The sequence below is a fragment of the Xiphophorus maculatus genome, chromosome 10 (genome assembly GCF_002775205.1).
Source record: "Xiphophorus maculatus strain JP 163 A chromosome 10, X_maculatus-5.0-male, whole genome shotgun sequence".
Classification (NCBI taxonomy): domain Eukaryota; kingdom Metazoa; phylum Chordata; class Actinopteri; order Cyprinodontiformes; family Poeciliidae; genus Xiphophorus; species Xiphophorus maculatus.
In genome coordinates, this window is record NC_036452.1 from 1369658 (window position 1) to 1389750 (window position 20093).

Consider the following 20093-nt stretch of genomic DNA (forward strand, 5'->3'; position numbering starts at 1 on the left):
CAATAATTAAACACACAAACAACCAGACTTCAACTCAACCTTTATTATCTTGTTCTTTTCTGCTTTAAATTAACTTCCTCTCCTTTTTGTAACATATGAAATAAATGAAAACATCCTGAACAGGAGTGATAATAAAGACTGACTTAATTTAAACGGATACATAAACCAAAAAAAGAAGAAAAACACAGTAAAACATAAACAGGTAATGTCTTTAACGTGTCTGTAAAACACTGTTCCAGCTCAGCTTGGTATGGTAGGACATGGCATCTTCACACAAATGCCGTCAGTTTCCTGCTTTGTCTTCAAAACAAAACATTTCTCTTATTGCATTTAACAGGAAAACAAAAAAACGCTGCTAAAAAATAAACAACAGACATCAGAGACGTATAGAGCCGGATCAGTTTTTGAACTTTTCAGGCAGACGGTCGAGAAAATCTGTTTACATCCAATCGCTTCCCTGACTGGTAGCACACACACACACACACACACACACACACACACACACACACACACACACACACACACACACACACACACGCTGAAGCAGTTCTCATGAATCTCTCCTGGACATAAAGGAAAAACATTCATCATCATCATCATCATGTTGAGCCGCTGGACGCTCTTCATGCACTCAGGCAGGCAGGAGGGCAGCTTTACAGCGAGTCATGGTTGCATCAAAACAAAACAACAACAAAGATTCACCGATTTCTTTAAAACATAAAAAATATGATAAACAACCAACGTACACCGACAGAGATACGTTACTGTCAAATATATGAGCAGAGTAGGTGATGATGGGGTTCAGCCAAGGCCACAGCTGTCGCAACGTCTTACCTGTTGGAGTAAAAAACTAAACGAGGAAGAGGAGGAAGGAGGAGTTGACGAACCCAGAGGCTAATAGTGCAAGTTTGGCTAACGATGCTTGTGTTTTACCCTGGGTCCCTCTCTGATGGCGGCGCTCCGTACCGGCAGACTAACCTCCGATGATGTGTGTCGCCGTGTGATTCAGTAGTGTGGCGCCGTCCCTAAGCTCCGCCCCCTCTCCCCTCCAGAAACGGAAAACGAACGCACCCCGGAGCGCTGGGCCGGACGCGGCTCAGTCTGCAAGTCTGAGATCTGACCGTTAAATACAGATACAAAAACAAAGTGGCGTACTAAAAACAGCGAGTTTACTGGTTGCCATGGCGACCCGGAGGGGGCGGAGCCTGAGCAGTCTGGATGCTGATGGTGAGGTTCTGAGTTCAAGTGTTGCTGTCGTCTTCATGTTGGAGGTCGGCGGGTCAGATGGAGTCGGCGCCGCCGCCCAGCAGGTCGCCCGGCAACAGGGAGGCGGGGCTTCCCATCTGGTGGCGATCCTCCAGTGCCGGAGACGCCCAGAGGCCGCCGCTGCCGCCGGGGTAACCCCCCATCCCGCCCCACAGCGCCGGCCGGGACGCCTCCGCCCCACCGCCGCCATTGCTGCTCCACTGTGTGAAGATTCCGAGGCCGGTCGCCTGGGCGACGCCGGCCGGGTCCGACGGGCCGCCGTCCAGACTCTGCCACCCTGAGCTGGAAGACGCGGCGGCGGTGCTGGAAGGGGCGGAGCCTTCTACTCCCCCTCCCACGGCGGCGGCTCCAGCCCGGTCGCCGGCGTTGCTGCCGGTCCCGGCGGTGGCGGCTCCTTCGCTCCCTGCCCCTCCGGCCTGGGAATGTGCAATATAGCGAGCGACCTCTTCCTCGCTGACGAACTCCGCCAAGATGGTGGTGTTACCCAGAACGCACCTGGGGCAAAACAAGATGGAGACCGTCACTGTTATCACTGCAAAAAGCTTTCAAAGGTGAAAACTAGCATAAAAACTAGCATGCTCTCTCAACTGGTGTCCAACAATTCTGCAGCAAAGATTTGTCTATCAGTTTAATATTAATAGATGTTTCCAAAGGTCAAAGGCCAACGACTCCCATCATATATATTTTTATTAATGTGAAAAGTTTCAACTGAAGAAACTAGCATGCTAACTAGCATGCTAGCTCAACTGGTGTCAATATTTTAGCTGCTAAGCTTTTTGTTTGTCCCGCTGTCATTTTAAGCTGGACTCGGCTACGGTTTGGCATTTCCTGTTTGCCTTACATGTGGAGCGCGCTCTGGGCCTTGGCCGCCTCCTGCTTGAAGCCGTAGCGGATCAGAGCGGTGCCCTGGGTCAGACCGAGGTGAAAGGTCAGCAGGGGGCCGTGCTGCATGCAGATGGTTCTCAGGGTGGAGCCGTCGATCTGCGGACACACGGCAGGCCAGACGATGCTAAACTAGCAGCCGGAGCTCACTTCCTGTTTACGGTAAGGTCGGCGGCGTGCGTACCTGCGGCGTGAGGTTACTGAGCACCAGCCAGCAGCTTTCCCGGCCGTTCCCGTCGCTCCAGGTCGAACCTGCAGACAAACTTCACCTTATTCTGGTGCCGACGTTCATATTCATCATGTCAAAATAAATAAATACAGAAATAATAAAAAAAATCTGGTCATATTCCACAACGTCTATCTGGGTTTTATTAGTAGCAATATGAGGAACTAGAGATTATGGCTGAAACGACTAACTGGATGAATCACTCACTGAAATAATTAACTAACTTAGTAATCAATAACTAAATAAAAAAGGCAATTTGCTGGAACATCAACACATTCAGAGCAGCAATTAAGGGAAAACCAAACTTTAGTTGGGATATATATATATATATATATATATATATATATATATATATATATATATATATATATATATATATATATATATATATATATATATACATACACATACATACATCAGTCAATATTTTAACTTCACCCGTTTCAAATTCTGTTATTGCATTTTAGGAAATAAAATGTTTGTTTTCCTGTTTAAGATAAAATTATTTGTATCTTCTAAAGTATTTCTAATATTTTATGAAAAAGTTTATGAGGTTAAAGAAAAATCTGCAGAATTTTTTTATCTGATAAATGATAAGGATAGCTCCATTAGCTTGGTTAGCATCGTTAGCTTGGTTAGCTCCATTAGCTTGGTTAGCTCCATTAGCTTGGTTAGCATCGTTAGCTTGGTTAGCTCCATTAGCTTGGTTAGCATCGTTAGCTTGGTTAGCTCCATTAGCTTGGTTAGCATCGTTAGCTTGCTTAGCTCCGTTAGCTTGGTTAGCGTCGTTAGCTTGGTTAGCGTCGTTAGCTTGGTTAGCGTCGTTAGCTGTACCGGTGTTGGTGGAGCCGCTGCTCCAGCCCCTCCCAGCGAGCCGCGGCGCTCCTCCGGTCCAGGGGGAGGACGACGGCGGCTTCTGGCCAGCGAGGCCGGGCGGAGGCCGGGCCAGCTGGGCCTGGCTGCTGCTGCGGCTAGCTTTCCAGGACTTGTGTCCAATGGGTTCTGGCGGCCAGCTGGTCTTATAGTCCGTGTACTTTGCTGCAGAAAGCAACACATACATGCAAACACAAACAAACTTCACCAACTTTTTTAACTTTCATGGCCTTATTCTGCTGTGATGTGTGTAAAAGCTGGAATCAAAATGCAAAAGGAAGGCAGGCGAGTTTATTTACCTGAGTTGTGTGCATTGTTAAGAAGGCTGTCTGAGGCACTATAGGGCCAGGCACCAGGTGAAGGCAGCAAGGTGTTCAGGGGGGGGGTGGAGTCTGAAACACAGGGGCAAACAGTCTGACCTCAAACTGACCCCAGAGTTCACTGCTGCTCCAGAGTCACTTTAACGTCCACTTATCAGTTAAACAACTCAGAAAATTATGTGGCTACAAAGGAATAAAACTTTAAATGTCAAAAAGTCACAAATAGAAGGAGATTTTTCTATGACTGAAGGCTTAGATTTATATTAAAACTAAGTTTCTCTGAGATTTTAAAGACAAAAATTAACTGAAACTTTTATCATCCAGTTTTTGGTACAAAGAGAAAAAAATAAATGAATCATGAAAATGGAAATTATTGAATTTGTTTAATTTACCAAGCTTTTAATTGACTGATTTATTCATTTCCAAAAAGTGAACTTTCATTTTTATGCTATTATCAATATATAACTTGAAAATGGTCTCAGAACTTTATTATTATCGTCCATCATAATAATTATTTGGATAATTTATCGTTTTCCTGCATCATGACCTCTGAACCGCCGGTCTGTACCAGTATTGTCTTGTAGCAGCTGGTGCTCCGAGTCGTTGAGGCCGGGTGAGACCGCATTTCCCATCATGCTCCCCGGTGTCATGTACGGGTCGGACTCCGGGTCGACGCGGTCGATTCCCTTCCACGGCACGCCGGGCTGGAACTCTGCAGCGGGAACAAACATGGCCGTCAGCGGCGCCAGCGATCCTCCTTCGGCGCCGCTTCCCGGCGGGATGCACCAACCGGGCGGCCAGCTGGGGGCGCTGCTGGGCTTGGCGGCCATCTTGTTGCCGGGGGTGCGATGCCAGCTGTCACTCGCTCCGTCTCCAACCAGCAAATCAAACTGGGAGTAATGGGAGGCGCCTGGCATCTTGATGGGGGTGACGGGGACTGAAAGGAAGGAGATGAATGTGACCCACAACCAGAAAGTAACTAGGTACTTAGTTACTTTAGTAACTTGTTGGAAAAAAATTACTTTTAGTATTTTTAAAATCATAAAAAAAATCACTCCAACTGTTGCCTTATTTAAAGAAAAATTATTTAAGCATTTTTCTCATTAAAAACAACATTTGTTTTGTAGTTCTGGTAAAAATGAATCTTTATTCTTTTAATATCATGACTACAGTCTTATAATAAAACTAATTCTTGCAGTCTAACCCAGAGACGCCATTTTCTGACTCACAGAAGGGAAGATTGAAATAAAAATCATTTTTGAAAATATTTTCTGCAATTTGTGAGTTTTTTTTAGGAAATAAGGCAACAAATAAATTAATTATGAATCAGATTTGGCATGACAAAAATTGGAACTAGGCAGAATTAACCAACTTGGTTCCTAAAACCTGGAGATTCCTCCATTAAGGATCATTTTCCAGTTTCTCTGTAAGAATCTCAGATTTCACCGTGAGAAAATGTCGGAATCTCACCGTTTTTGTGGAAAGCGTTTTCCGGTGAGGACGCGTCGGGAGAGCAGCTGCCCTCCATCATCCATTTGAAGCGGGACTGCGGCGCCGCCGGGTCCTTCATGGCGCCGGCACCGCCCACCATGGAGCCGCCCAGGTCCAGACCCGGCAGGTTCACAGCAGAACCGAAGCCTGAACACACAGACACACAACCATTAGCAAACATGATAATATTGATCAGTAATTAATCACTTTTTGATGGTTTAAAACTTTCTGTAGATGAGGAGTCGATGCGCCCAGGGCGGCCATCTTGTTTGTTTACAAGCTTCTGTTTATTTGTCCTTTGAATTCAGGTTAAATCGGGTGTTAGGGTCAAAGTTAGGTTTTTTTATTTGCTTTGTTTTTATTTATAAGAATAAAAATTGTAATATTGCAAAAATAATGTCAGAATTTTATGAAAACTCCAAAATAAAAAAGTAAATGAATAATGTTAAACAAACTTTGGTATAAACTTTAGAGAAAATACTTTATAGAAATACCAGTCCTGTCGCGATAAATCAATAAATCAATAAACCACATGATCATTTAAAACTGGCTCAACAATTTTGTTCTTCTCTTTCTACCAAAAACTGGATAATAAGTTTTCACTCTGGAGTTTAGGTCTAAACAAGCTCTTATTCTGAAGGACCATTTTGTTTCCAGAAACTCCATAATTCAATTTATATATTTTATTTATTTTGGATATTTAAAACGTCTTCCAGTTCCAGTGTTAAATGTTTATCAGAATTTAAAGTTTATTGGTGTGAGAATGCGTTCTTGCATCTTTATGTCATTTTTATCTGTATATTACTGGAAAATAATCTCAAAACAAGAATATTATCGTTTATCGCAATAATTCTGGGACGATTTATCCCCCAAAAACTTTTGTTATTATGACTGGCCTAAAAAATCCTTCACATTTTAACAAATCAGCATCAAATTATTATCAGTAGCAGAACTTTGAAACTCAAAGTACAAATAAACAGAAGCTGTAAACAAACAAGATGGCCGCCCCGGGCACATCGACTTCTGAACAGAAAGTATTAAATTAAATAATCAAAAACCGGGAAGGTGATTGATCGAGTTATCGTTCATTCGATCAAACGATGGAAGAACGAAACAGATGAACTGAACAAAACTTTATCGTAACTTTAAGACGTTTTTTCAGGTTAAATTTTGTTTCCTTCTGTTGTTTATGACTTTATTCAGGTAGCTAGCGGCTCACTGACCAGAGTACGGTCCAAAGGGTTTCTGCTGCAGGTCCGCCACGGACCCGGCCAGGCCCGGATGGGGCAGCGGTTCAGTGCCGGGGAGTTTGGGACCCGACCCGCTGTGGTGGGACGGGGAGAACTTGGAGCCGGCCCCCAGGCCGCTGATCTGCTGGTGCTGCCTCTGCTGCTGCTGCAGGACGGCCATGATGCGGGCAAGCTGGGGAGACAAGGAGGAGGAGACGAGGAGGAGGAGACAAGGAGGAGGAGGAGACGAGGAGGAGGAGGAGACGAGGAGGAGGAGGGGACGAGGAGGAGGAGACGAGGAGGAGGAGTTATTGAAGGGAAAACCTGGACTGGCACATTATTAGACGTACATTCATATTCTAATCATTCTTCTTCTTTGCAAAGCCCCTCATGTTCATTCAGATTTAACACTGAGCCTCTGTTTTTATCAACTATTCTAAGCTAGATTTAGGTCTGGACTTTGACTAGACCATTCTAAAGTCAGTCCCTCCAGGACTTAAAGATTGTTTTTGTGATTACTTTAGAAAATATTCTGGGAATTTTGTTATATTCCTTGCATAAATACAGCAAAAAATAACCGCTGCTCTTCCTTTCCAGGATTAATAATTGAACCTGTAAAATGCTAAATGTTTATATGTTTGTGCAGTTTTAGCTTCATTGCTGCTCTGACTGTGGCGTTCCTTCACCAACTGGCCTTTTTCTGAGTGTATATCCCAGCAAACGGCTGCTAGCGGCGCTTTGAGCAGCAGCCAGGTGTAGCCGTACCTGCTGAGGGTCGGTCTGCGGACGAACGTTTGGTGAGAACTTCCTCTGGTTCTGCAGCATCGGCTGCGGCGGCTGCTGCTGCTGCTGCAGTAAGAGCTGACAAGCCTGAACACAAAAACCGGACAAACGTTCAGATCTACTATTAAAATTTATTTATTAAAGAAAGAAACAGGAAATGAGACCAGAAAGAGAAACCAGGTTCTGATATTGGCAAATCTTCCAACTTATTCTGATTTTTAAAGGGCCAGTATCGTGTTTTGTTTTCCAGGCACATGGAGCCATTTTATAGCGTAATAAAGTAATTGTTGAACAGAAGATAACTTCCTGATTTAACACCTTGAAATTGGGCCTCTGTCTCTTTAAAACTCCTGCTCTTTCTGAAGCTCCGCATCCAGGAAGTCATCCCAACATGGCTCCTCTATTAACCCTTTAAAGTTTCTACCAGCGTTGCTCTGAGCAGCAGCTCCTATAATGAGCTCAGCAGCTGTTTGCTAATCGCTGCTGGCTAGTCTGAAGGAGCTGCGCCTCAAAGGCGGAGCTAGGTCCACCCAGGTGTCATAATAGCTGAATGGTTGCCATGGAGATTAAAGGTAAGAGTCAAAGCAACGCTCCAGGTTTGATTTTGAGGAGGGAAAAACATTAAAGTGATTAGAAAGATTAAAAAGTTATTTTACATGACACTGGCCCTTTAAATAACAGTTTTAACTGCAACTGAATCAGCCGCCCATAATAACTAAACTTTTTGGACAATAATTTGTCCCAGAAGTTATTGCGATAAATATTGTTTTAAGACCATATTCCAGTAATATAATGGTAATAATGCAAAAAACATGATCAAAGATCAATAAACTTTAAATTCTAATGAACATTTAACACTGGAAGACATTTAAATATACAAATAAAACAGAAATGAATAAAATTTATTATGAAATGTCTGAGACCAAAACACCAGACGGAAACTTTTATAATCTAATTTCTGATAGAGAAAAAAAACAACAAATGATGAAAATGGAAATGATTGATTTTGCTTTAACTGGTCATGTGATTAACTGATTGACTGCTGCTGGCCTGCAGCAGCTGGTCATTCCAGAGGAATGCGGTTCCTCACCAGCTGCAGCTGGATCTGAGGCGGGTAGATGCTGAGCATGGCGATGTGCTGCGGGGACAGCTGCGGGGGGAACACGCCTCCCCCGACGCCCCCCACCGTCCCGCTGGGAGGCGGCATCGGCTTCAGCATGGAGCCCGGCACCTGCAGAGCGACAGGCAGCCGCAAGTTAACCTGGGATGATCCTCAGATCCACCGCTTGATAATCCGTCAATAAAACCCATTAAAACAGCTGCATCTGATAAGTACTTCTTAGAATTAAATAGTATTTAATATCTTTCCAAACTGACCAGGATTTTGTAATATTTTGCATTTAAAATCAGTAATTTGTGGAACAGACTTAAAAATATTTGCAAATAAAGTTGGAAATTTGTGCTTAAGGCGCTAAATGTGAGTTTTTGTATGTTAACATGAAGTAAAGCTGAGGCACCAGAAGAACGAACTACTGCCATGCGCATGTGGGAGTTAGCATCACTTAAAAATGTTTTTGACCATTTTCACTGCATTAGTGTGAAACTGGAGGGACTGATTGATGTAGTTCAGCAGTATGCAGAAAAAAATGTTTAGTTTGATTCAATAACATTTAAACCACAGAACTGTTTAATTGATGGCTAAAATAAATAGCTACGGCTGTCCGGATTTGGCCCGCGGACCTCGAGTTTGACACCTGAGGTTTAGAAGACAACAAATCTGCTTTTCTGAAAGAGGAAGTCGGGATTCGTTCCTAACGGTGCAGACTGCAGGTTTAACCCTTCGCTCTCCTGTGAGTACGGCCATGTGACCCAGACTCGCAGCGGGACTCGCAGATCAACCATCACCGGAGAAACTCTGCTCACGTTAAACCCCAGAGAATCGAGATGTGACTGAAACGTCGCTACGCTGAGCCGCAAAACCACTTTTAGTGAGATTAATGAGAACAGGAAGAGTTTCTGCCTAAACGTGGATTAAAAAGCAGAAAAACATGAGAATCACAAAACCTTTACAACAGAGGAAATGTACCAACTAAAATAAAAAGAAAACATAAGATGCATAAAAACACAAATCAGATCAAAAAAAGTATAAAAAACTTCTGAGTTGAAGTCAAATCAGTAGAAAGAGATACTTCTAATATATAAACATGTTAAAAATAGAATTTCAGCTGCACAGTCAGGTAAAATCTGCAATAATCAAGTCTGTCTGAACTGAATTTAATAATAAATTGTGTTTAAGTCAGAGTCAGTCTTTAACCGAACAATAACCTTTTCAATATTATTTACAGAGATAAAAATAATTTTAACACTGCGCCAATATTTATTGGAATGGAGGATTCTTTCTGGTTATAAAAACAATATTTCTACAAAAGTGTTTGTAAAAATAAATTCAGGAGCGTTATCTCATAACGAGGAAGTTCTTGTTGAATCTTTTTAACGAGAAGTTTAAACTGTGTCTTGTTTTAACAAGATGTTTTACTCCTTAAACTAGAAAGTCTTGTAAAAAAAGAATCTTGTTAAAACGAGCTATAAAACTTTTTTGTTTTAACAAGAAACTTTCAATGCAACAGGTTCTCATTTTCACCAATACGTTTTATAGTTGGGATTAAAAAGTCATAACGAGAATTTAGCGAAACATTTTCTCTCTCAAACATCTCCTTATGAAAAGAAAACCTTTGCATTTTGCATGTTGCTATAGCAACATAAAAACCTCCAAAATGCTACGCTTGCAAATTATGATCATTTTTCATTTTCAATCAATAAAATGCAAAACTTTCAAAAATGTTGTGATGTGCTTGGTGTGAATGATCACCAGCGGTTCAGGTGATGTTTCTACCAGTGAAACAGGAAGTTGGGACGTTTGTTACCTGGGCAGACAGGAACTGATGAGGCACTTGTGCTCGCATCCCTGGGGACTGATTTATGGGCGGGACACCGGGCTGATGCCGTGACTGGGCCATTCCTCCGGTCCCGCCAAAGATACTGTGGCTGCCCTGCAGTCAGAAAACGCAGCGGTTAGCAGGCAACAGCGGCGCGCTGGCGGGCCGAGGAGAACATTTATAGTGAATGGAGACGCAGGCGGCGAGACGCGACCGGAGGACAGGCGTCTTACTTGTCTAAAGGGGACAGAGTGGCTGAAGAGGGAATGGGGCTTGCAGGCGGTGGGAGGCGAGTTCAGAGAGCAAGGCGCCTCGTCTCCAAGGCAACCATCCTGATTGGCCAAATGTGAGGTCTGTCAGAGCGACAGCCACAGGCCGACCAATCAGAGCCGCAGAGAGGGGGAAGACAGACGGAGAGAAACGACCAGGCAGGAAAAAAAGCAGAGTCACAAGAGGGAACGAGGTTCGGACGCAGCGGCGGGCGTGAGGCCGTACCTTATCGTAGTAAGACGCTGCGTCCGCCGGCGCCGGCTCTTTGGACCCGGGACGGTAGAGCACTCCTCCACTCGGCCCTCTTCCTCCTTTCCTCATCTCTCCGTTGTAGTCGTTCATCGCCATTCCTCTCTTCTCCGCCTCCAGTTTCTTCTCCAGCGGCAGGTCCATGTTCAGCCCGCTGGGCTCGTCGTTCTGCCGATAAATCGGACCGCAGTCAGACAGAAAACTTCTGCTGCGCCACCCGGGAAACGAAATTCACACAACTAACGATAAACTACAAACTTTAACGTGTTTATTGGGACTTTAGGCAACAGGCTGGATAAGAATCTGAAAAGTGTGGCATGCATTTCTCCTAGAGCTCTGGAGGAGCTGCAGAATCGCCATGACAACAAATGCTGTATTTAAGGTACCTGGGAAATGGGAACTCTGAGCTGGGTGTTGGATATTTAAAATGTCTTCCAGTTCCAGTGTTAAATGTCTGAGTTTAGACAAATCCAAATGAAAAGTTTATCCCCTTCAGAGAGGGGACAAAACAAATGCGAGCCAAACTTTAAAGGTTTTATCTAATAAAATCTCTTTGAAGCCATTTAGCTCCATGGTTTGTCCCACACTGTGTCTGTCTGTCAGTCTGTCACATGAAGTCCTGACACATTAAAGTCTGGAGTTCTGCTTGTGATGAAGGTCCGTCTGTATGTAAACTTTTGCTCTGCGCTGTGATTGGGTCATTAGTTTTCAGCCGTACCAGAATTCCCATGTTGGAAAACTGCCTGTTGATGGGACTCATCCAGGAATCTCCTGCAGCCTTCAGCGGAGCCTGAAGAAACCAGAGCAGAGCTTCACCAGAGGAAACACTGAAAAAACTGAAAATAGGCTGCCTGTGATGCGACCTCTGACCCCACTGAGTGTTTAACTCGCCTTGCTGCCGGTCTTCTTCCCCGGGTTGCTTTGCCCCCAGCCTCCGTTGCTCCCCTGGCCCCAGGAGGAGCCGCTGCCCTGGGAGCTGGCGTTGTTCCACATGCCTCCTCCATCCTCCTCGTCCTCCCAGCTGGAGTGGCGTGACGCCGCCACCGAACTCTCCTTCTGCCCCCAGCTGTCTTGCATAGACTTCGAACCTTTAGATGAGGGTCAGAAATCCGAGTTAACCAACAGTTGATCCAAATCAAAATGGAGGAGCTGCCTCCATTTTGATTCCTGGAGGCTTAGCTTATCAGCTGCCTGTTTGTTCATTTTTGTTTTCACGTGATTGTTTCTGTAAGAGTGACCAAACTCTGCTGGAGATGCTTTTAAAAACCTGCACAGGCTGGAAATACTGAACTAAAACAGACTGAAACTCTCAGCAGTCAAAACGACTGACGAAAAGCAGAAATGATGTCATCTCATTTGTTCTTTGCACATAAAATATAAATGCCACTTTTTATAAAAACTATTCACCATGGATGTGTTTCTGATCTGCATTGCTACATATTAAAACAACAATATATTTTACTTTGAATTCAGAAACAAAAAAACACTTTTACATTCAGATTTAAAAATTTTTTTTTGCCATTTTGTTCTGAAACAGAAAAACTAAAGAATGAACCAGATTTTATTTTGGATATTTAAAATGTCTCCCCAATGCAGTGCTCAATATTCTTTACCAAATTAAAGTTCATTGGTCTTTGAGACAAATTAACTTATTTCAATATGGTGTCAAGTAACTGCCTGAAACTGGTGTCAAAACAACAATATTATTATTTATTAGAATAATTACTGGGACAATTTATCGCCCAGTAACAGGCATATTTGTAGAGCACCAACAATATGCTAACTGAAACAGCAAGATAGAGGAAGGTAACCATGGCAACCAGCTCTTTATGCAGTCAACTATCTGCCGTGTTGATAAACAATCCCTCTAAATGCACAGAACAAATTCAGCTCCATACATAATGAATAAATGAAACAATTTATTTTGAAATGTTTAAAATGAAGCAGAGTTTTTTCTAACCAGATCTGATTGGGTTTGAAGGAGTGTTTCCCCAGCCTGCCGGCTTCCCTCCGGCGTCGGCGGCTTCCCCCCAGCCAGTGGGAGCGTCGCTGGTTTTCCCCCAGGCTGCCGTACCGTTGTCCACCGACGGACTAGCTGGAGACGCGCCGCCCCAGCCCGAAGGTTCTGCAGACAAACACAAACAACGTTCCTGGATTTACAGCGTAAAGATCGCAATATATCCACACAGTGATTCTGAGACTTCAGCCAATCTAAGCTGAACATCTGCTAAAGCTCCTGATCATTATTAGCCACTTCCAACCAAAAGTTATGCAAATTTTGAGCAAACTTTTAAAACATGCATGATGTTTTTTCCATCTACCAGTTTGGAGCGAATCAAACAGCAAAGCGTCAATCAGTCAGATGTTGACGCTACGCGTGGCTGTAATAGGTTAGCATAGCCACTGATGATGGCTGTGAAACTGTTTTCCTGTACTGTTGTTTCTCTGCCATTAGCACATTTAGCAGTGGGTACATGCGGTTGATTGACAGCAGTAAGTCCCTCCTCCTGGCTCTGATTGGCTAGCGGTTCATTTTATCGGAGCAGATCGATGTGTTCACAGATCATCAAACATGGTGACAGATTTAACTGACATGTAAAAAAGGTTCTTTAAAGAAGTTACTGCAGCTCTAACTGGATCATGATCTGGTACCTGGGAGCGCCACGGTCGGTCTGTTGGGCTGCTGCTGGACCGGCGGTCCCGGTTGCTGCTGCTGGTTCTGACCCGGCCCGTGCGGCTGCTGGCTAGCAGCGCCGCTGTTCTTGTCCCACAGGTTAACCGGCTTGTAGTTGTAATGGGTCGGGTCTCCCCACGCCGACGTCCCGTCGTCGATCTCGCTCTTCCTGCTTATGGACTGCGGGGATGGCTCCTCCCAGCCGCTCGGTTCTGGTCCACTCCCGCCTCCGGCAGGGATTGGTCCGGAGTTCCAGCCTGAGCTTTGGTTCTGCGTCTGAGCGGCCATCTTCCTCCCACCGCCGCCGCCTTGCATGGCCCCTTGGTCCAGCGCTTGCTGCAGCTGCGGGTTCTGATTGCGGGGCTGTGATTGTTGCGGTTGTGCCGGCGGGCCTGGCATGGAGCCCGGCTGGCTGTTTGGCATCTGGTGCATTTTATTTCCTCCACTCCAACCCTGGTGAGGTTTGGGCGCCATGCCTCCAACGCCGTCCACCCCGCCGCCTCCTCCGCCCCCTCCCCCTGTGCCTCCTGCCCCCCAGCTCCTCCGGGGGGCGCTGCTGTCCCAGTTCCCCCAACCACCTCCACCTAAATCTCCCCCTGAGTGCGTGCCGCTCCTCCTCTCTTCATCCCAACCTCCACCTGATTTTGATTCTTGCTCCAACCAATTCTTACCCAATCCAACCTTGGGTTTTGATCCCCAGCCGCTGCCTTCGTCGTTCCCCCCTACGTCCTTCCAGCCCTCCGTTCCTTTCTCCTGCTGTCCGACGTCCCCCCATCCTCCGCCCTTTTCTGCCCGACTGTTGCCCCTCCATTCCTCGCCCCCCCAGTCCTTGGCTTCATGATTATCCCCTCTCCCCCAACCCGCCGCCTTGCCCTGGGTCAGCCCCGACCCCACACCAGGTGCCACCGATCCAGATTGCGACATGTTCCTCATGTTGGTGCATGCGGTTGGGGGGCCTCTCCCAGTCAGAGACGCCCCACTGCTGCTGCTGTTGCTGCTGCTCTCCCAGCCTTCACCTGATGACCCGGTGGAGGGAACCAACGAGGGACTGACCCCCGGACCCGATGAGTCAGTGCTGAGGGTTCTGGGTCCTCCCAGAGCGACGGGGTGTTTTGATGAAGCTTTGCTTTGTTCCACGACGTCCCAGGCCGTGTTTTGGCGGATCTGCGTCTGGCCCCAGCCAGAGTTGGACAGGACCCGCGGATCCAGATCGGATCGGGTGAGCAGGTTCTGTAAGGCAGTTTCTGTGTTGGGCGCCTGTCGACGAATGCGGTTGCTGTTAGGCCCGCTTCCACTTCGGGAGTTTCCACCGCTAGATGAAGAACCTCCGCGTCCTCCTTGCCCCTCGGCGCCGTCGCCCCATTCCCCAACTTCCCCGTCTCCTTTCTGATTGTCCCAGGCTTTGCTAGCAGCGGGGGCGGTGGATGAGGACACAGTGGGGGGGTTCCCTGCAGTGCTGCTGCCGCTGCTGCTGCTGCTGTTGCTGCTGCAGTTTCCCATTTCTTCAGCTGCAGGATTCGACCCACCACCCCAGTCGCTACTGGAAACCCCTCGATCCGCTCCTACTGGTAACCCCCATCCTCCCTGAGATGCCCCGGAGGTTTGACCCCCATTTTCAGCACTAGGGTACCCCCACCCCAATGTCCCTTTATCCCCTTCTGCTGCCCCTCCCTCCCATCCGTCAGTCCTTGAGGCACCCGTTTTGGAGTAAGCTGCAGGGTAAGGTTGGCCTCTCCAGGAGGGGGCATGGCTTGGGTCTCCTGCACCTACCCTGCTCCCCCCAACACCATGGTCCATTCCTCCTCCAATCCCTTCCCCCCCTGAAATATTTGGTCCCGCTGATTCACCGTCCCACTTCCCCCCTCCAACGTCTCTGTCTCTGGATTGCATTTGGTGAAGTTGGTGCTGATGGGCGCTTGACTGATTCACAGATATAGATGGGTGACCCCCCAGACTCCCGGCTGCCCCGCCCCCAAGCCCCAAGGAGGCGGCGTTGTTGGCAGCGGTGGGGCTGTCCTGCTGCACCAGAGCAGGCCAGGCTGAAGGGTTGGCATTTGGACTGAAGTTGGCACCTGGAATTCCACTGCTACCATCCAGGGAGCCACTGGCGTCGTGGCACCCGGGCACAGCAGGGGCTTTGGAAACAGAGGAGGGCTGCTGCAGCAGAGGCCCAGCTGCACCTCCTCCAAGATGACCCTGGGGGGCAGTTGACCCCCACGCCGCACTGTTAGGCAACTGCATACATTCATTGGGCAAAGAGAACGAGGAAGTGGGTGAGGGTTGGCCGCCAGAGGCACTGATGCTCGTCACTGGCAAGCCGCCGTTTCCTCCATCACTGCCAGCAATACTAGGCCACTCCTCCAGGTCGTTGCCGTCAACGATGACCTTCTCCTTGCCCTGAGAGGGGGCCTGGCTGCCTGAGCTTGCCCCCCACATGGAATTTGCATAATTATTAGTAGAAGCAGCAACTGATGGTGAGGTGAGAGCCAATGAAGATGCAGAATCTGTAAAAAGGAACAGGAGGTCAGCAAGAGTCAAACAGGCCAGTCTGAGTCTAATGGCGATTTCATCCTGATGGTCCGGTCGACCCGGTTCTACTGGAACCAGAACTCCATCATCTGCTCCACCTCCAGCTGCTGTGGTTCTGAGTCAAACCAACCTGTTCCCCTCCTGGCCTGTGGGGGCGCTGCACCAAGAACCACTGAAGGAAACGACACAAAAATCGGTTGAAGGATTTCTCTTTAGTCATTCTGGGTAAATACAACCAAAGCTAACAAGCTAGCCTAGCGCTAGCAGCAGAAATGGCTCCTGGTCTTCAGCCAAAGACTAAAGAGAAATCCTCCAACACTAAAATCCTCCATCTTGTTTCCATCTGGTGAAGAAGGAAGTTGCTCTCAGCGTCTTCAGAGGTTTTTGTGTCGTTTCCTTCAGTGGTTCTTGGTGCAGCGCCCCCACAGGCCAGGAGGGGAACAGGTTGGTTTGGGTCAGAACCACAGCAGCTGGAGGTGGAGCAGATGATGGAGTTCTGGTTCCAGTAGAACCGGGTCGACCGGACTGTGAGGAGGAAAAACATACTTGTACTAAAAATTCGTGCATTACTCAGTCCCTCCAGTGTTTTGCAATTCCACAACCGTGGAAACTTTTACAAAATATAAAACAAAACAAAAAGGTGGCAGTATTTATTTTTTCTACTACACTGCTGCCTCAGTCTTACCTGATGTCTAATAATATTGGCAATATAACAATAATCGAGTTATTTAAATCTTTAGAGAATAATTTTTTCTTTTCAAATCTGTTTTTTTTTTTTATCTGCATGTTTTTGCTTCTACATGTAAATTTTGAACAAAGTTTAACTGGAAAAAAATATTGCAAATTCCTTGGAAATATTTCTAATGTATTACCATAAAATCTGACTCTGATCTGAATGTTTCGGTTGTGTGTCTGCTGCATCACAACCTGCAGCGTAAAGGCGCGCGCCGCGTTACCTGAAGCAGCAGCCATGTTTGTGTTGGGGCCATCCCCCCCTCCTCCCAGCAGCATGGAGGACAGCGGCGGCTGCCCCCTCTTCAGTAGCACTTTATGGTCCTGCTGGCAGCGAAATCGCGGCGGCACTTCTCTCGGCATGTAGCGTGATGGCTGCTGATTGGCCTGGGCTCCGCCGCCGCCCGCGCCGCCGTTCCCTGCGGCGCCGAGGCCGGCGGCGGAGGAAGAGCCGGTGTTGGAGGCGGGCTGTCCGTTGGCCACGGCCAGGCGCTTGGCATTGTTGCCGCCCGGAGCCGGGGGGGCGGCGCTGCCGGAGCCCGAGGTGGCCGGGGTCGGAGCGGCAGCGGGCACAGGGCTGGGGGAGGCGGAGCTGCTCTGGGCGGCGGGAGACTGGGCAGCAGCCGGCTTGGTCACGTCCGTCACTGCAGCGAAGGAGAAAATACCAGAAAACTGATTAATGACAGCAGCAGACGGAGGAGAACCAACAGGGACGAAATGAGAAGCAAATGAGTGAAAAACTAAAGCAAAAATCGAAGACGCAAGTTAAACACCTTTTTAAAAATGTATCTCTTTATTAATTATACCAAACATTTAAAAATAACATGCCAGTTATTTAATTAGGATTTAGTAAGAAATAATTAACATTTGCAGAAAAATCAAATACAAACTAACTTGTTTCCCACAAATGTTAACATTTTGTTTAAGGAAAAAATTGTTTATTCTGTTAATGTAAAGACAACAGAATAAATTTAAGGACAAACATTAAAACTAATCTAACAGATAAAAACAAGACATATAGAAACAGCAGTTATATAAAAACACATAAAATTCAGCTTACCTTTGTTTTTTTGCTCTGCAACCTGAAATAAAGAAAACAAAATGTTTCTAAATTAATCTTTTCATTATAATTCACAAATAAATTATTCTTTAAAATAAACGTTAGAATAAAATCTGTAGTATTGAAAGTTTTTCCAAATTATTTTCACATCAAAGTAAATAATCAAGTTGAGATCTTGAAATTAATCAAACATAATAAATCATCATATAGTTTTAGCTCAGTTAAATAAATAAAAAGGTTGAGGATCGGCTCGTTATTCAGCCAGAAGTTGGACAATTTCTCCTCAATCAGAAGATCAAAACACAACAACCAAAGTACCCAAAGAAATCAAAGCTAATTAGGGAATATTTAAGCGGTTTATTAGTTATTTCCTGTGATTCTGATTTTGAACCCATAATTTTGTGTAATTAATTTCTTTGAGAATCTGAATCACTCGAATCGTTGCAGATTGCAGGTCGACTTGCCTTCTGAGAGGCTTCCCTTTTCCGTTTGTCTTCCTTTTTCCTTTTCTTGTCTTCCATGAACTGCTGCTCCCGACCAGATTCTCCCTTCTACAAAAAAAACAAAAACAAACTACGACTTATTTAAAAAATGAAACCTCAACTGTAAAAGGTTATATTAGGGTTTGGAAACTAAGAGTAGCTTAATAAGGTTTAGAAAGTTCAGTTAGCATGACTGTAAAGCAGCAGACTGCAGGCTAGCCAAACACTCTGACCAACCAGATCGTTATATTTCCACTGCAACTCAATCAACTGCAAAAAAAAAAAAAAATATCATTGTGAAGTACATAATTTTATTAAGTTTTTAATCTCTCCATACATCTGTAAAAAACTCAATGTCACTATGAAGTCCAGCTTTAGCTCACAGTGACTCAACAGCTGGAACTGAGGTAGAATATAATAATTTACTTTTAAAATGTTTTAAGCATTAAACAAGCTGCTTGGTAATTACTAGCGAATTAAATAGTTGCCTTTAAACAACCACTGAATGTGATGCAAAGTAACTGGAATAATAAATGTTTTATTATCAGCAGTACGAATAATTGCAGCTTTTTTATGCAAATAAAAGTATTTCAGCAGAACATTTTGTTTTAAATCTATAAAACATTAAACCTGTGAGATTTATCAGGGTCGATGAGAAGAGAACCTCATACTAAAATAAACAACATATTTAATAAAAAAAAACAGCAGGATCTGGTCTGTTGATTGACATTGGCAGGAAAACCAAATCATTTGCATAAACTTGTTTATATCCTGCAGCCTTAGAAAAACTAACATCCATCTAGATCTGTAAAGATTAAAACTCTCAGTATTCATTTGTTTGAAAAGTATTTAGAACATATAAATGTGTAAACATTAGAGGCAGACGCAGTTCATGAAATGTGCATTTATATGGAAATAAACTTAATGAAAATGTGAATTGAAGCAGAAGTTAAATGGCAAAACTTATAATCACAGGAGACATCTGAGATCATAAGGACAGCCTGAACATAAAGTCAGAGATAAACAGGAAGGTTTGGCATAAAGTCAGAGATAAACAGGAAGGTGTGACATAAAGTCAGAGATAAACAGGAAGGTTCTGTGAACAGCTGGGCCGCCCCTGGATGTTAGTTTCGTTTTTGATTTTTCCAACCCTCAGCATTCCTGAGCTCAACCTGGCATCTGACTGAAGCATTTCTGACCTCAGGCCTTACGATTCACTCAGATGTTGATGTTCCCATCAGTCAGACCCCCAGTGACCCCCAGGTGACCCCCCAGGTGACAGGTGTAGCTCAGCTCCAGCAGCAAATGTTCATGCAAGATTTATTCTTCTAATCCCTTCAGCTTGCAGACCAGCTAACGCCAAAGTCAGAATGACTGGAAGGGGGCTTAGGAGGGAATGCAGCAAAAGGCTTTTATAATAAATTCACTGAGTACAGACAGAACCAAGAACCCAAATTAACTGGTGGCTGAGTATCAAACTCGATTCTTATTAGACCGCTAATGCTAACACCAAGGAGTGGTTTCATTCTTCGGTCAAAGAAATGCGCCCAGTAACGTGTTAACCAGACAACCCGGTGTTAGGTTCGGTTAACTGGTACCAGCAAACACAGAAGGCCGAACCCCTAGATCTGCTATAACGCTCCGCTACACATAAGCTAGGTTCCTGACAGCGGCTAGAAGCCGCAGCTAAAGGCGTTAGCGAGGCTACAAGCACCGCATTTCTCTGACAGCTGCGGTATTTTTGCATGCACACCATTTCTAACCCAAATCAGCAGTTATCAGCAGCACCAGCGACTCACCTCAGGAATCACATATGAAGGTTGGCTAGCCTGCTAGCTAGCTTAGCTAAAGTGCTTCAGTGCGAGCTTTCTCTTTTTCAGGCATTCGTCGAGGCTACAAAGACTTGGACGCCTGAGCGGAGAGTCAAGTAGGCGGGAAATGATTAAAACACCAAGAAATAATACGCTACCGGTTTGCAAATAAGTACTAATGTTCCAAGTCTAAACGCTGATGTGCAGAAGAATTTAAATTTCAAAGCGCTGTGGAGTCAGTCGGTTGACGGGCGGCCATTTTGCTGCTCAGCATGTAGCG

The 20093-nt window shown here is 45.5% G+C and overlaps 1 protein-coding gene across 2 annotated transcripts; it reads right to left on the bottom strand.

Annotated features, from left to right (window-relative positions):
- Window positions 1-23: 23 nt before the first annotated feature.
- LOC102236190 (trinucleotide repeat-containing gene 6B protein-like) lies at window positions 24-20093 on the bottom strand. Of its 2 annotated transcripts, XM_023341172.1 has the most exons (22): window positions 19802-20093; window positions 17985-18071; window positions 17521-17542; window positions 16685-17104; window positions 13178-15703; window positions 12486-12650; window positions 11417-11613; window positions 11244-11315; window positions 10502-10693; window positions 10240-10359; window positions 9995-10120; window positions 8161-8301; window positions 7053-7157; window positions 6282-6480; window positions 5038-5205; window positions 4358-4504; window positions 4136-4279; window positions 3547-3639; window positions 3209-3412; window positions 2333-2400; window positions 2108-2247; window positions 24-1761 (listed from the first exon to the last, which is right to left on the bottom strand). In XM_023341172.1, the coding sequence occupies exons 2-22, from the start codon at window positions 18039-18041 to the stop codon at window positions 1281-1283; spliced, it is 5787 nt and encodes a 1928-aa protein (XP_023196940.1). In that variant the 5' UTR covers window positions 18042-18071; window positions 19802-20093; the 3' UTR covers window positions 24-1280. The 2 variants fall into 2 exon arrangements, with proteins under 2 accessions (XP_023196940.1, XP_023196941.1); XM_023341173.1 differs by lacking the exon at window positions 10240-10359.